Genomic DNA, 14,531 nt, shown 5'->3' with positions numbered 1-14,531 from the left:
TCAGTGAGAACTGAGGAGGAAGCTCAGCACACTGCAGCGAAGAGAGGCAAGCTGAGCTGTGCCCTGGCACACACTCCCCCTCCTCACTGCCAACCCAAAACACAGATGCAACACCCTCTGGGCAGCAACATCACGGTCATGTGCTGCTCCATAATGCCCGTTGGCCAAAGCACACCAGCACTGGGAAGTTGGACAGCACTGGAGGACGACTATGGTTAAGAACCACTAACCTACCACTTCCGGACTGAGTAGCAGGCGGATGTAGAAAGGGGTGGCAAGCACCAATGATAGCAGTCTAGTTTAATTCTCTCAGGCTTCCCAACGATACAGTCAACCTCATGCAAGGGCCAATATGCAACCCCCACAGGGCTGTGGCATGAAAATCCAGAGCTCTAAACAGCAGGAGGTCAGAGGAAAACTGCACCACCCACATGCCAGTGTTTCCCTCATCCCATGCCCTCCCACTCCACCTACTAGCAGCCTAATTCCCGGTGGGGCTCCCAGAGTGCCCTCTCCACCGGCCAGCATGAGTTGTAGTCACCTACGTAAGGCTTCATCGCTCACCCTTCAAAGACCCTACGGGGAGGCGAGCACGCCCCCTGCACCGCTCTCCCTCTCACACAATGAGCCAAATCTTTCACAACTCAGCCTCCAGAAAAAGGACCGCATGAGACTCATGTCAGCCAGCGCTGCTCCAACTCCCGGGCGCTAGAGGGATTCTCTTCCTGCAGCAGCAGCAGACAGCCAGCGGCAGGGTCTGGTTACACCGGGCTCCCCAGGAAGATCAGGTAACTGCTGAGGCAGCATTTTCCCCATTCTCCAGGTCCAGCCAGACGGCCCCTGCTGAAGGAAGCTGAGCTCTCCCCACCACACACCCCAATGCTCCAAGGTTAGAGTAGGGGACACCGCCCCTCCCTGCCTCCTCACACCAGCCTTCAGCACATGAATCTTGAAGGTGCCATGACTGAAAAAGGATCCATCCATCCCTCCCCCACGAGGGACCCCCTCAAATCATCCCAGCCCTCTGCTTGCTCCCCCCCTTACCTTTCTGGCTGCCCCAGACTGGCTCGGTAGGGCGGGCTTTCAGAGCCAGCTGAAGCCCAGGTTTTATTGTTGTTATATCAACATATGTGTGGATTTTGCTCTGGTGAAGGATGCTGGATTGGCAGCTCTGGAGATTGAGGGCATCTAGCCAAAGAACAAGTCGCTTGCATCCTGAAGCACACAATAATCCAAGCACTACTGGAAAAAGCATTACTCCACACCAGAGACCTCACATACCACCACTTCCTGTCTAACAGCCCCTTCTCAGCAACCCACAAGCTGGCAAAACATGGTCTCCAAAGTCTCCTGTCAATCCCACAGAGTCAGAGCAAGGGACGCCCCGAGCACATGCTGCTCTGGTGACCAACCTCCCACATCCGGTGACAAGGGAAGTCCAGCCATGCTTCTCTTGCTGGACCCCTTCATGTCATCTGAGCTCCTCCATCACCAAACACTCCCGCAGCTGGGGAATGGAAATACCCTGAAATGCCTTGGGTCCTTCCTCCAGGACAGCACCCAAAGACACATCATGAGCAACTGCCCCTCCATCTCCAAAGCCCCATGAAGCTTGCCCCCTCTCCCTTATTACTCAACACCCATACAGACCCAGGGAAGAGCTGGAGAGATGACACAGGCCAAAGTGTCAGCAATACACAGACAACACCCAGCTCTATGGTCAATTCCCATCACACGCAAACAGCATGAGCTCCCGGCTGCAGCAGGGACATGGGTGACCAAGGAGGCTGTTTTATGAGCACAGGAGCTGGGACTCCCCATGGGGAGGATCTGGACTGCGAAACCTGCTCCCCTGCAGGGTAAGAGTGAGCATGGACCTCACTGCTTTCACAACTAAAGGCAACATTCCCTCCTTCTGCTTTGCCGGCCTGCTAGAATTTTTTTTTCACGTTGTAACCACACCCTCGCCCATCTCTTACCAAAGACAGAACTTCCTCCTCCTCTGGGGAAGAGAAGAAAGGAGACAGAGAACAAGAATGTGCATGTGCTCCTGCCCTTTTAAAAACACTGCAAAGTGCTCTGATGCAATGGTGATGGGCCCTAGAGGAGAGTGTAGGTAAAACCATCCCCATGGTGTCCCAACAGCGTGCCCTCGGCTTGCCCATAGAACGGGAGGGCAGTCCCGTCCTTGGCCTCTCTAAGGAGCAGGCCCACAAGGGCTGTGATACGGACACTTGCGAACGGGAGTGAGAACCAATTCTCTCTCTCTCTCTCTCTCTCTCTCTCTCTCACTGAACCCCACTTTATTTCCTTAATCCCCAAGAACCAGAGCCCACCCCCCCCTCTGGGCCATGGAGCAGCAGAGGCTCTGATACCATGGCCGCAGACAGGCAGACTGAACCAAATGGAAAGGAAGGAGAGACTCTACCTGAGTGGTTCTCAACCCAAGGCCATGGGTCACTTGCGGCACAATCAGCACACAGCTGCGGCCCATGTGACATCCTCAGAGCCATACAGATAGTACATATATAGCGTGGATGCGGCCCACACAGCAGAAAGCTGAGTATGCAGCCAACATGGTATATAGGTTGAGAACCACTGCTCTACATGGACATGAGCCACTCTTGCGGGTCTGACGTTCCAAAATCATCTCAGGGCTCAGCAGAACCTGGGGCACCACCTAGACCCAGCCCTGCAGCCTCTATTATCCAGGGGGGCTCCTTTGATAGGCCCTCTCTCTAGCTACCCGCACAGCAGGGCCACAGAGGTTGCAGGAAGAGGGGAAGGGAAAAATGTAGAATAAGATGCAGGAATGGAAACAGAGGAAGAACAGGTGAGACCTGGCATCTCAAGGAGAAATTTGCCAGATAAATAGCAATCATCAGGTTCCAGGGATAAATAACTAGATGTATAACACTGTCTCAGTGGCTTCATGAATCCACCTCCCACACTTCCTCCCCTCCCTCTGCACCACACTGGCACAGACCTATTTAAAACCTGCAATTTGGAATTCAATAGCAGGAGAAGCTGGTGGAAATGTGACACCAGTCACTCCAGCTCCCTTATCGATCAGGAAGGGAGGACAAGCTGCCACCACAGCAGGCAGTAATGCAGAAGTCTGCCCAAGCCGTTCGGTGCCTCTCACAATCCATGCCGACTCAGAGGCCGCCAGCGACCCCGATGTCTCCTCTGATGGAGATGATGATGCCAAGGCGGAAGGAAACTGAAGGAGAGAAGAGGAAATTGAGAGTTCGGAGCAGATGAAGAAAGCCAAGGGTTTTGGGAAGCCTCACTCACTGAGCATCCTACAAGAAGTGTGGTCTAGCTGTAGGGGCGAGGGACAAACCGCAAGGACTCCAAGGTTCTAGTCCTGGATCTGGCACCGGCTCACTGTGCAACTTTGGGCATGGCCCTGCCCTGCGCCTCAGTTTCTCCACCTGTAAAGTGGAGATAAGGACACTGACCCAACCCAGCAGAGCTTTGTGAGGTGTCTTCATTCATCAGTGTTTGTGAAATGCCTTGAGATTCCCTGACAGAAGGAACTGCAGACAGTGGGCTGGATTCAGACCTGGTGGAGACAGGTGCACTTCCACTGGAGTGCAGGCAGCTGCCCCATTGACAGCAGGACTTGAATTTGGTCCAATGTGTGCAGAGGGTCAGTCCCTTCCCCTCCCCAGTACTGCAGGCTTCTACCTTCAATTCCAAACCATGGGCACAAGCCCAAAGCTGCCTCCTGGCCTCTCTCCCTGCACCAGCAGGGGTCACAGCTCTTCCACGCGGGCCCCTTTTTTTCCCTTGGGTTTATTCTGTACCCGGGGTTCATGAGAGATGCCATCAGACCAGGGATGAGGAAGGATCCCAGATAGAGCAGGAGGGGTAGATGCGTGGGGCTACCTATGGCTGTATCCCAAACGGGGGCGAACGCTGCCAGTTGATGCTTCCCAGAAGAATGAGATCATGGGGGAAAAAGGTGCTAAGAAACCAATCCCCCAGACATACACACTCCCCTCTTTGCCAACAGCCATCCCGTCTCCGTGGGCCTCTCCCCACTCCAACCCAGAAGCCAGTTTCACACTCATCGTAATTTCAAATCCCAGAACTGATTGGCAAAGGGGTCTCGAATCCAGCACCCTGGTTTCTGTCCTGCCAGGAGCTAGCACAGGAGGGTGGGGTCAGAGACGTGGGTGCTGGATTTGGTGCTGGGCTTTGGCAGTCAGCAGAGATGGCAGAGATCTTGCTGAGCTCAGCACAGCACGTGCATTCATGACGCCATGATGGCTAGGACCCCTTGGGGCTATTCAGCTCCACTGGAACCAAGCCAAGAAGGCCGGAGAGAGGGCTGTGCACGCAGCTTTGTCTAAGCCCCTCTCACACACAGATGGCTCCCCTCTGCCAGCACTGGCCCCGTGCAGGCTGACACCAGCATAATGACTTAACCACGCTCAGTCCTAAGCTGGCCTTAAGCCAATCACTGCATTCCCGACCCAGTGAATCAGAAATCAACCCCTCAGCAAAAGTCTGCTTCTTCCTTCTGTAGGGCTGAAGGGATTTGCGCCATACACACCAGAATGGAAACAGCTGATCAGACTAGCAGCCCAGAGGAAACCTGCACAGGCCAAATTCAACATACTGTACACAGGCAGATAGAGAGGCAGCAGGGTCTAGTGGCTACAGCAAGGGATCAGGGGCCAGGAACTCTGCTTCTGGCTCTGCCACTGGCCTGCTAAATGGGCTTGGCAAGTCACTGCATCTGGCTTTGCCTCAGTTTCCCTGTCAGTAAAATGGGGAATGCATTGGGATACAGACCCGTCTCCTGATATGGTGGGGCTAGAGGAATAACTAGTTCATGTTTGTACAGCACACTGGGAGTCCACACCCCTAGATAAAAACACCCAACCTTCCTTGTGTATTCCTGGTGTAATGTCCCTACTATCCTGAAAACCCTTCGTCTGACACTTCCGCACCTCACCGAAGGCGGGAGGGCCTGCAGACTCCTCTAATTTATTCCCATTAACTTGGCTATATAAACACTGATCCCCAAGGGACCCTGTGGTCTGCCTATCACATTGCCAATTCCTGCAAGGAAACTGCTGCTGATGGCTTCAGGCCTTTCAAGGTGACTACTGCACGGCCCAATGCCAATGACCCCTCCCCGCCCTGATGGTGAATGCAGCGCTCCCACCCCGCCACCGCATCATGCCTCCAAGGAGCTACCTTTGCTTCTACATACAAGTGTCATTTTAGAAAAGGAGGAATTTTAGCTTAGAAACAAAGACACCAAAAGGAGTCCAAACTGAAGCCACTGCTCCCCATGGCTAGGTAGTAGGTAGGCCCAAAGGGCTGCGTCTCCAGGCTCTGGAAGAACGAACACCAGGGCAGGGTGCCCTAGCTGAGTCCTGCAATTTATGCCTCCAGCGGAATTGTAGCAGGACCCTCAACATGACTTTGTCTGGTGGAGGATGCAGTTAATGTGCACTGTGTTTACACAGGGCATATACAGCTATAATTATAGGAATGCTGCTATGATAACAGGAAATCCATGCCCCGTGGAGATGCAGCAAGAGGCACGCAGTTATTTGCTAATTGCCACCAACAAGAAGCCTTTTGTGTAGCTGGGGAAGAGAGGTCTCCCCCACATCTTGCCCACAGATGGCTTAGGTCAGCCAGGCTGGGTGCGCTGCAGCCCCCAAGACAGCTCCCCTTCTACAGAAGCTTATCAAATTCCTTCAGCTCCCGCTAGTGGAGCAGCACCATCCCTTTCCCGGCTTTCCCAAGGCAGGAGCTGCAGCAGGGCCTAGCATAACACAGGGATGGGAGCTTGATGTTAGCAATGCAGGCAGAGAAGAGGGGAAGCAACCTCACCATTCTATACTCGCTGTCTAAGAAACCTCTCTCTCACATTCACACCCACCCACCCCCGGGGCCACATCACCCAGTCGAATGGGACAGGGATGGGGCTCAGCACAGGTGCTATGGTGAGACAAAAGCTCATCCCCTGCTCATCTTCTGAGTGCGCCAACCTAGTCCAAAGGCTATTTATCCTGGAGGACTGACCCTGCCTGGAGGACTTTTCCTCTCCATTACATCTTATTTAAACCACTTTGGGCCAAATTCAGGACTTAAGGCCAACAGTGATGAGGAATTTCTGAACCCAGGAAGTGCCAAGAGAAGGAGCTTCATCTTGCCCAAGAAATCCCAGCTCACCCAAGCCAGTGCTGCCACATGGCAAGGGGGCAGAGACCAACGAAGCACCACAGATATGGAGCCACCAGTGTACACCAAATCCGGGCCCAGCCCCTTTCGGGTCAGTGGCAAAGCAATCTAGTGACAACAGCACGCAGGGTCTGGAGGGACACCGCCAGCATTGCGATACCAGGCTATGCTGAGAACCCAACACCCCAACCCTCGGAGAGACTGTGCAAAGGGCACTCCCGCTGCTGACGGGGCCTTGAATGGAGGGCGCCGGGAGCTTCCCCATGTTATAATCCTGCCATAAACAGTTGCTTTAATAAATATGCCTGGTAAACAAGAGCAAAGGAAACTGTCCCTTGCCGATGCTGCCACTCCCCACCCTGGATACACTGTTCACGCCTCAAAAAACAGCATTGAAATCCTGCCTCTGTTCCAAGGAGCTAGCCAGCCAACCAGCCTCCTCAACACCGGCCCGGCAGGCTGCCTACCTTTTTGATCCTGCCGCTCCGCGTGCCGGCAAAGACAACCGTGTGTCCCCGGTAGTCGTAGGCAGCCACCGAGGTCATGCCATCCTCCTTATCCACAAAGAGCGCTGTCCCCTCGATGGTCACTGTCCCACCCAGCGGCTGGTTAAAATCCTGGCCACAGAAATAGTCATCGATCTGCAGAGGCTGTCAAAGAAGAATGAGAGAGATGAGCCATTTGTCAATACATCGACACTGCTTAAACTGCTGTGTGCAAGGGGGGGATGAGCTGCTGAGAGGAATAATGAGAGCCCCTCTCAGCTACCACTACCCCAGATCCAGAGCAGCCCAGGAGGGCGGGGGAAACCCCATCGCCTAGGGGCATAATGAGGGGTCAGGGCAGCAACAAAGGGCTTGCCTCAGATTGCTTCGAGGCTGCTAATTAGGCATGGGGATAAGGAGGAGCTCTGCTTCCCCTCCCTCTCCTAGGGATTGTTTCTGGGCAAGGCAGGGAGGGTGCTAGGGTCTCAGAAGCAGTTGGAAGCTCTCACAGTAAACTGGTACCAGACATACCCAGATGCTTGTTAACTCCAGTTATGACCAGGCACGGATTCACTGATCAGCCCTGGGGCACCAGAAAACCAGAGAGGTGGGAATCTCAGAGTCTGCAGAGAGGCCTAGAGTGCTAGGTGGTGCGGGTAGGCTCTGCTCTCTGAGAGGGACCCCCATCAGCCTAGGGCACAGGGGGGAGAACTGAAGGAGCAAAAAAAAAAAAAAGGGCCTCCCGGACAGGTGGAGATAGTGTCCGACTCCAGACCCAGTCCTGCTGCCCAGGTCTCTTACCACAGGGCAGCAACCATCTAACACCACAGCTCCCAGTGGAGCCTGCTCATATGCAATCCTGGCAAGGACCTCTCCCCATCCCACATCCCCTTCCCATCCCACTCCTGCCCTCTGGCCACCGATGTGCTTGGCCACATGGAAGAGTAATTAGGGCTGGACTGAGGAGATAAGATGAAAGACCAGCAGTAGCCTTTTGTCCACCCCACACCGACAGGCAGTCAATACCACTCCCGGCTGTTTCAGCGCCTGGCTTCCCACATACAGCTCTCTCAACACCCCCCCTTTCTTGATCTATCATACTCCAGCCCCTAGCTCCCCACCACCACCAGATGCCCCCTTCACCAGTGCCTCTCAATCCTAACCTACGTTACCCCTGCTATTCCAGCCTCTGCAGGAAGCCGCTCTCCAGACTCGCAGGCCATCCCGGGTGAACTGCTGATCTGGCTCCTGCAGAGAACGGTCATTGCCCTTGCTCAGTATCTCAAGCTCCCCTAGTGCTGTTCTCCCAACCAGAGGATTCAATTACGCTGGCAGTTCTCAGTCTGAGGCTGGACAGGAGTCTGCCAGTAGTTTTCCAGAGGAGTCATGAATCTGCCTGCTCCCATTCCCCAGCCAGAGCAGATTTGCTCAGCCTCTCACCGCCAGCTTGTTCTCAAAGGCAAGGGATGCTGTATCTCTTTGAAGCACCACCCCAGCTGACACCCAGGATGCTGGGGCAAGTCTGAGGAGCAGTGCCTGAGTGGGGGATGAATGCAGCGGGCCCAGAGTGACGATGTAGATGATCTGTGAGTCCTGGCGTTTCCTCTCACCCTCCAAAGGGTTAATCCTGCCTCGTCCTCAGAGAGGCTATACCAAGCACCCAGGCTGCCTGAAGGCTCCTCTCCTCTCCCCCACACTCCATACAGAACGTGATCAAGAAAGCCCCAGCAGCCCAATGCCACATGCTGCAGTCGAGACTTAATAGCTCAGGTCCCTCCGGAGAGGCCTGGCAGTAGATTAACATGGAGGGGGAGCCTGTTCTGTGGGGTGGGAGATGGAGACACTGATACTGAGGAAGAGGGGAAGATTTCTCTGAACTGGAAATCCTGGTCCTGGGACAGCCTCTTGCTGCTCCCTGATAACCTCTAAGCCAAGGCCCCAGAAGAGAGTGAGGCAGAGGGGCTCCCGGCCTCAGAGTCACGTCTGGAGCAGCACTTAGAAACCCATCACTGAGCCCAGGCTTCTAGCCAGAGAGAGAGAACGAACACAATCAGGGGGAGAGAAGGGCCAGAAAGGAGGGGGAATCCCATCAGCATTCAAACCAGGTTGGCTGCCCACCTCCCTCTGAGCTGGGCTCCCGGGGTGGGGTGAAGGAGCAGTGATTAAAGCTCAGAGCCTGGCTGGCTCACTGCCTCTCTCTGCAGAGAGCTCCAAAGCGAAGAGAGTGAATATTAATTCCGCGCGCGAGGGTCAGGACAGCTGACCCACCCCAGCAAGGGCCCCGCTCCAGCAGAGCTACAGGGAGCTGTGCGTGCAGACCTGGCCTGCCACTATAACACTGCATAAAGGCAAAAACTGGCCTTCCTAGGATTGGATTGTTTAAGACAAAGACTCAGCCTGGGAGGTAATATGGACCCAAGCAAGAGCAATTCCCAGATTTAATTACCCTCCCCAACAGGGTCTCCTGGCTCAGTCTGGAGACAAGGCTCCTTCCAATACAACCCTTTCATTGCTGGTTTCAACAAGCCCTCTGGGTACAGCTCTGCCACCATCCCTAAAATCCCTTCCGGAACAGACCTGGTGTCACAAGGGGGTACAATTTTAGCAGAGGCCAGGCCTCCGTAAGTGCCCCAATTCAGGAACTCTCCTTGCTGGCTTTAATCGTGGTCCTGGGGAGTAGTTGCACAATTTCATTTGGATCTGTACGGAGGCCTGCGGGGGATATGGCGCTCTGTATCTCCACACCTGTTCACTTTCCCAGTTCCCCCCCCAACCCACCTGGTCTGTGTCTGTCTGTCTGTCACACACACACGCACGCACGCACGCGCACGCTGTGCTCTGTCCCTGAACATTCCCCCTGCAGCTTCCAACAAACACCACATTCTTCACTGGGCATTGCGGCTGCACAGCTGTGACGCTGCTGCTGCAATATGCCCCAGAGGTGGCTGCATTTCAGCAGTGGATGAAGGTGATCCCTGTACAGAGTTCACAGACTGCTTTGTGCAGACAAGGTACTAGAGGAATGAATGAGGGCTATTTTCAGTGGGTGTATTTATGGGTCTATGCTCCCGGGTGCAGAGAAGGTCAGGCGTAGCCCCACATCACATCAGGAGCAATGAACAGCTTGCTTTGGATCATGCTTTGCCTGCAGTTACAGGTGACACACATCAGGTGGGGCTGAATGGACACAGTGAAAGAGGAGGACAGGAACTGAACAGGGATTAATCTACCCTGACCTCTAGGGTGAAAGAACACGGACAGGTTTCTGATCCACCTAGAGGACTTGCTTGAGTGGCTAAGGAACTATTTTTCTCATTGTAAACCAGCATCTGGAAGGGACAGTGCCACGGCCCATCCACAACAGAGGGGAGCAGAAAAAGCTGCCACTACGGCCAATGTAATAGTCCATCTATGGTGCCATCAGCAAAAAGTCTTCTCACACTGCTGAGCTGGGGACAGCTGGCTGGCAATTACCAGCTTTTGGGCCCATCCAGTTCACAATACTGGCTCCCCGTTCTTAATCTCTCACCATCTCAGGTGGATGAGTAGCTATACAAGGAGATCCCTCCTCCTGCTCCACAACAACAGCTATAGAACAAATAACTTGGCAAGGAGGCCACACACTTGTAACAATCCAATGTCACGGAGCTTCCCAGTGTGCCCAGCAAACAAAAGTCCTTGTACATGCATGTACAAAAGCTTCATTGGCTCCACTGGAACTGTCCTAACAAGTAAACCTTGAAGGGTTGGACCCTAGCGCCTGGCTATCCATCATGCCAGCCCCCTTTAGCTATGGACACAATTCTGATCAGGGTGACCAGTTCAGCCTCCAAAATCCCTGCCACAGACGCTCTCCCCATCTTCAGGTTCAAATTCTGCCCCGGGGCACCAGAGATCTAACACAGCATTGTCTCTCCCCCATCCCAATCCTAGATAGCCCTGATTTAATACAGAGCCCACCAGGACCATGGGAGCAGTCACAGAAACACCCTAGGCTAGCACAACACCACAGCACCAGCAAGTAACGTATCAAACGGAAAAGGCCACTCTGTAAAGCGAGAGGAACTGCCTGATGCTGTGCCCTGACCTTCCCTCAGTGACAACACCATTCGCACACTCCCAAGCCAAGGATCTGCCAAGACAAACAGCCAACTGCCTTTATCCAGTGGTTCGCTTTACATACTAAAGGCTACTGGAAACACACTGCTCAACTTTGCTACTTCTATCCCTTCCCCCCAGCCCTTTTGGGAAATCCCTGAATTTTCTATAATGCACGGTCCCTTTATCAGTTCCCACTGACTTAGCCTAGGTGATGAGACCATGTTAACACGGGACAAACTGACTCATATGACTGATGGCGGGGGGAGATGAGATTAAATGTTTCTTTCCAGGTCATCAATCCAGGATGGTAGTGACCCAAAGCGATTCCTCTCTGCTGTCTGTCCAGTGGCATGAGCTTGATGAGTCTCAGCCCATTTTACGGGAACAGCTACCTCACATAAGGCACCCATAAGACACTGCTGGCTCTACCTGGGTCCCCTTGCTGGCAGTCATAGCAGAGAGGACAAGGACTGAGGAGGCAACAGAGGAACGCCCCTCTCTACCTCCAGAGCAGGCAGCATGGTTGAGAAGCCTGCCTTTGCTGCTGGCTAGTGCTGTCCCCCACATAGGCAGCAAGCTCCAAGCTCCAGGGCTAAGAGCCCAGCACTACACTCACTTCAGGGACACAGGAGTTAACACAGCCAATTGGAGCGCTGTCTGTCTCCTCCTGTCTTCAGCAGCCCTGGAAGCTGAACTTCCCCACAATGCATTTGGCCAGCCAGGCAAGGCTCCCACATGGGAGGAAGGGAACAGAATCCTGGGCCCCCCACTTCTCCCCCTTGCCGAGTCCCAGCAGGTTTGGCAACCACAGCTGGACCGCAGATCCCCTGCCAGCATCAGCTAGTGGCCTTGTTGGTTAAACACTCTCCTGCATTTGCAGATTCAGGAGAAGCCTTTTCAAAAGGGAGCTCAAACAGCAGCCAAAAGCCATTGTGGCTCAGCCAGTGCCCGGTATTGGCAGACACAAATGTAGGGCAATTTTCCCAAGCACTCCTTTCACCGAGCGCTATTGCTACTGCCCAGGAAGATGGGAGAGCAGCAGAACCAGACAGTTCCTGTGCAGGGGACTGAGGAACTGGTTCCCCTGGTGGCCTCCAAAGGGAGGGGGAAAGACATATGCCCATGGAGGGAAGAACTGGTGCAGAGCTAAGAGGATGTAGCCCGGTTGTGTTACTCACTCACACTCCATTTGGAGAGCACCAAACCGCAAGCTGTGACCTGTTCCACAACTGACAAGAGAGAGAGAAGAAATTATCTGCAAATTAATCTGGAGAACCTCAGTCCCATCTCAATGCCACAGCCCTGCACTCCTGATCTGCACCATTCCTTGCAACCTCAGACCTGGAAACAGGATATGGGGCCTTTCATCTTCAGTTCCAATCCAGCCCTAGGTCAGTGCTGATTCAAAGTGGTCACCCTTGACAGCTGGCCTGCCAGCCCAGAAATGCTGCTCTCAGTCCAATTCCTATTGACTCAGATATCTGCGCCATAAAAGTCATTCTCACAACTGGCTCCCTCAGTGATATCCTGTGCAGGAAAACCAGGACAGAAAGAGCCAACGAGTCCAAATCCCTTTCTCTCCCCTAGAGGGGCCTGTCCTGGGCAGGTCTGAAACAACAGCAAGGGGGAGTGCATGGTGGAAGCTTGTCCTGCCTCTCCCTGGCTGCCCCCAATCCAGTACCTTCCCCCAGACTCACCAACCTTGTGAATAACCAAAGAAAAGGGGGAAAGGAATAGGCCTCAGCCCTGATGCCTGGACTCTGCCTGCGCCATCTCTGCCACATCCGCCCCTGCTGGGGAGTCATTTTATCCTTCTCCCTAGGATGCCCCATTCCCAGATCCTGGACCCCTGAGACAAACCCGCTTGGCTCTGACACAGCCCCATGTCAGTCTCTCACTTCCACAGCACCAAGAGGAGAGGGGAAGGACACAGAAGGTTTCTGCACTTAACATGCAATGTCTGTGCCATGTCCCCTCCAGCCTCCGATGCAGGCCCAGCCATGTGGCGCTAAGAGAAGATGACAGGGATGGGGGAGGAGACGCAGGAGGGTGGAGAAGACAGCAGGGAACCGGGGTCAGGAACTGGGAAATTCTCTGAACCATGAAATCTGCTTCTATCTTCACCTCAGTGGGAGGAGAGGTGTTGCCATGACAACCCCTGGTCCAACAGCCTCTGACCAGGGGTTCCAGGCCCTGGGAGATGCAGCGAAAGAAGGAGGGGGAATCCGCATGGGTGAGCTCAGTTACCCAGAAGGTCCCATCTGGGTGGGGCAATGGCTGAGCCAAGCATCGCGTGCCTGATGCCATCACTCCGTAATCCCAGCGACCAATTTCCCTCCCCAACACCCAATCCCAGGGAGTCTCCAGGTGTGAAGCACTCACAGGGAGTCCAGAACAGGTAGCAGCTGACCCAGGCATGGAGCACACAAAGTCAACACTGCCAAAAAAGAGGCACTGTCTGAATGACATGCATTGAGAGGAGTGGGGTATTTGGGCCACAGGGGGGTTCTGCCTGGAGAGACTCCATCTGCAGCTTGGAGTTTAAAGGGGAGGTTTTGACAAGGGATGGGCTCTGAACCTGCTCCAGTCCCAGAGGGGTTTTTAACTCCCTGCAGCGCATGTATAACATATGGGGAAAGCGCTGAGCACCTCATCTTTGAGAAGTGGCTCCAAGGGAGGCAGATAGCTAGCCCCACTCAAAAACCAACTCACCCAGGACTGTCACCCCGTGCTGGAGTGCGGCACCAATGCAGCACGGGACAAGGGGGATGCATTCGCAAGAGACAACCCCAAGGGTCAGTGTGCAGTCCCGTACCGGCTCACTAACACCCCCGGGAGGGGACTTTGAACAGCCATCACAGATGGTCGTGAACAGAGTTCACTGTTAAAAAGGCCGTTCATTTTCACTTCTTATCTGTCAGGGGTTTTTTTTCCCTTGCTTTTTCTCAAGGTGCCTGCAGCATGAAATTACCACATGAATGGGGGACAGGATCTCTAACATGTGGGAGAAGCCCTCATGGGTGAACCAGGAGGCCATTGGCTCACACTACTGCTGCAGTTCACAGCTAACACCACAGCAGAGAGGTGGGAATAGTTCAGTGGACTTGATCCAGTCCTGCAAAGACGATCACAGATGCAGTTCCGTTTGCTTGCTTAGCAACTCTCACTTCTTCTAGCTGGGGTGCCGGGTTTAGGACACAGTCACAGGTTGGCTCCTTTCCATGCCTGACTTTATCTCCCCTTCCCCAGGCAAGAGATTCCTTTAGAAAAGCCTCAAATCTTGTTCACAGGCCTCACTGGAGGCAGACTGCTTTACCCACTACTTAAGCTCTCATCCTGCTGTGTGTGTGTGTGTGTGTGTGTGTGTGTGTGTGTGTGTGTGTGAGAGTGTGTGTGAAGCATGAGAGAGAAAGCCCACTCCAATCTGAACACACAAGGACCTTGCCTACCAATACAAAAAGTGGGGTGTAGACCTTACTGGTCTCCTCCTTTCCATTCTCACACAGTGAGCATCAGGAAGGCATCTGCAAGAAAACACATCATTCCGGTGATACACCATGATGAGCTAAAGGGCCACATCCCTCTCCAACACTCCCAGCAGAGCCTCGCCTCTGTAAGGGCTGGGACAACTGAACATTAATGGATCGGCTCTCTGAGGGCTGAGACCGAAGCCCTGTAGCCCGGAGTGCAAGTGCCACACAACTCAGCCTCACAAAGGAAGATACCACTGAG

The 14,531-nt window shown here is 53.9% G+C and overlaps 1 protein-coding gene across 8 annotated transcripts in view; it reads right to left on the bottom strand.

Moving 5' to 3' along the window:
- The window catches only part of PLXNA1 (plexin A1), a 253,854-nt gene that overhangs the window by 199,029 nt on the left and 40,294 nt on the right, over positions 1–14,531 (bottom strand). For all 8 annotated transcript variants that reach the window (XM_067544295.1, XM_067544297.1, XM_067544301.1 and 5 more), the window contains exon 3: positions 6,681–6,863. In XM_067544295.1, coding sequence (XP_067400396.1) covers positions 6,681–6,863 — 183 coding nt within the window. The remainder of the gene's footprint in view (positions 1–6,680; positions 6,864–14,531) is intronic.

Source organism: Emydura macquarii, unplaced genomic scaffold, assembly GCF_026122565.2.
Source record: "Emydura macquarii macquarii isolate MOO-44397 ecotype Brisbane River unplaced genomic scaffold, CSIRO-AGI_Emac_v2 contig_968, whole genome shotgun sequence".
Lineage (NCBI taxonomy): Eukaryota > Metazoa > Chordata > Testudines > Chelidae > Emydura > Emydura macquarii.
The sequence above is the reverse complement of the archived record's forward strand: the minus strand, read 5'-3'. Positions and strand labels throughout refer to the sequence as shown.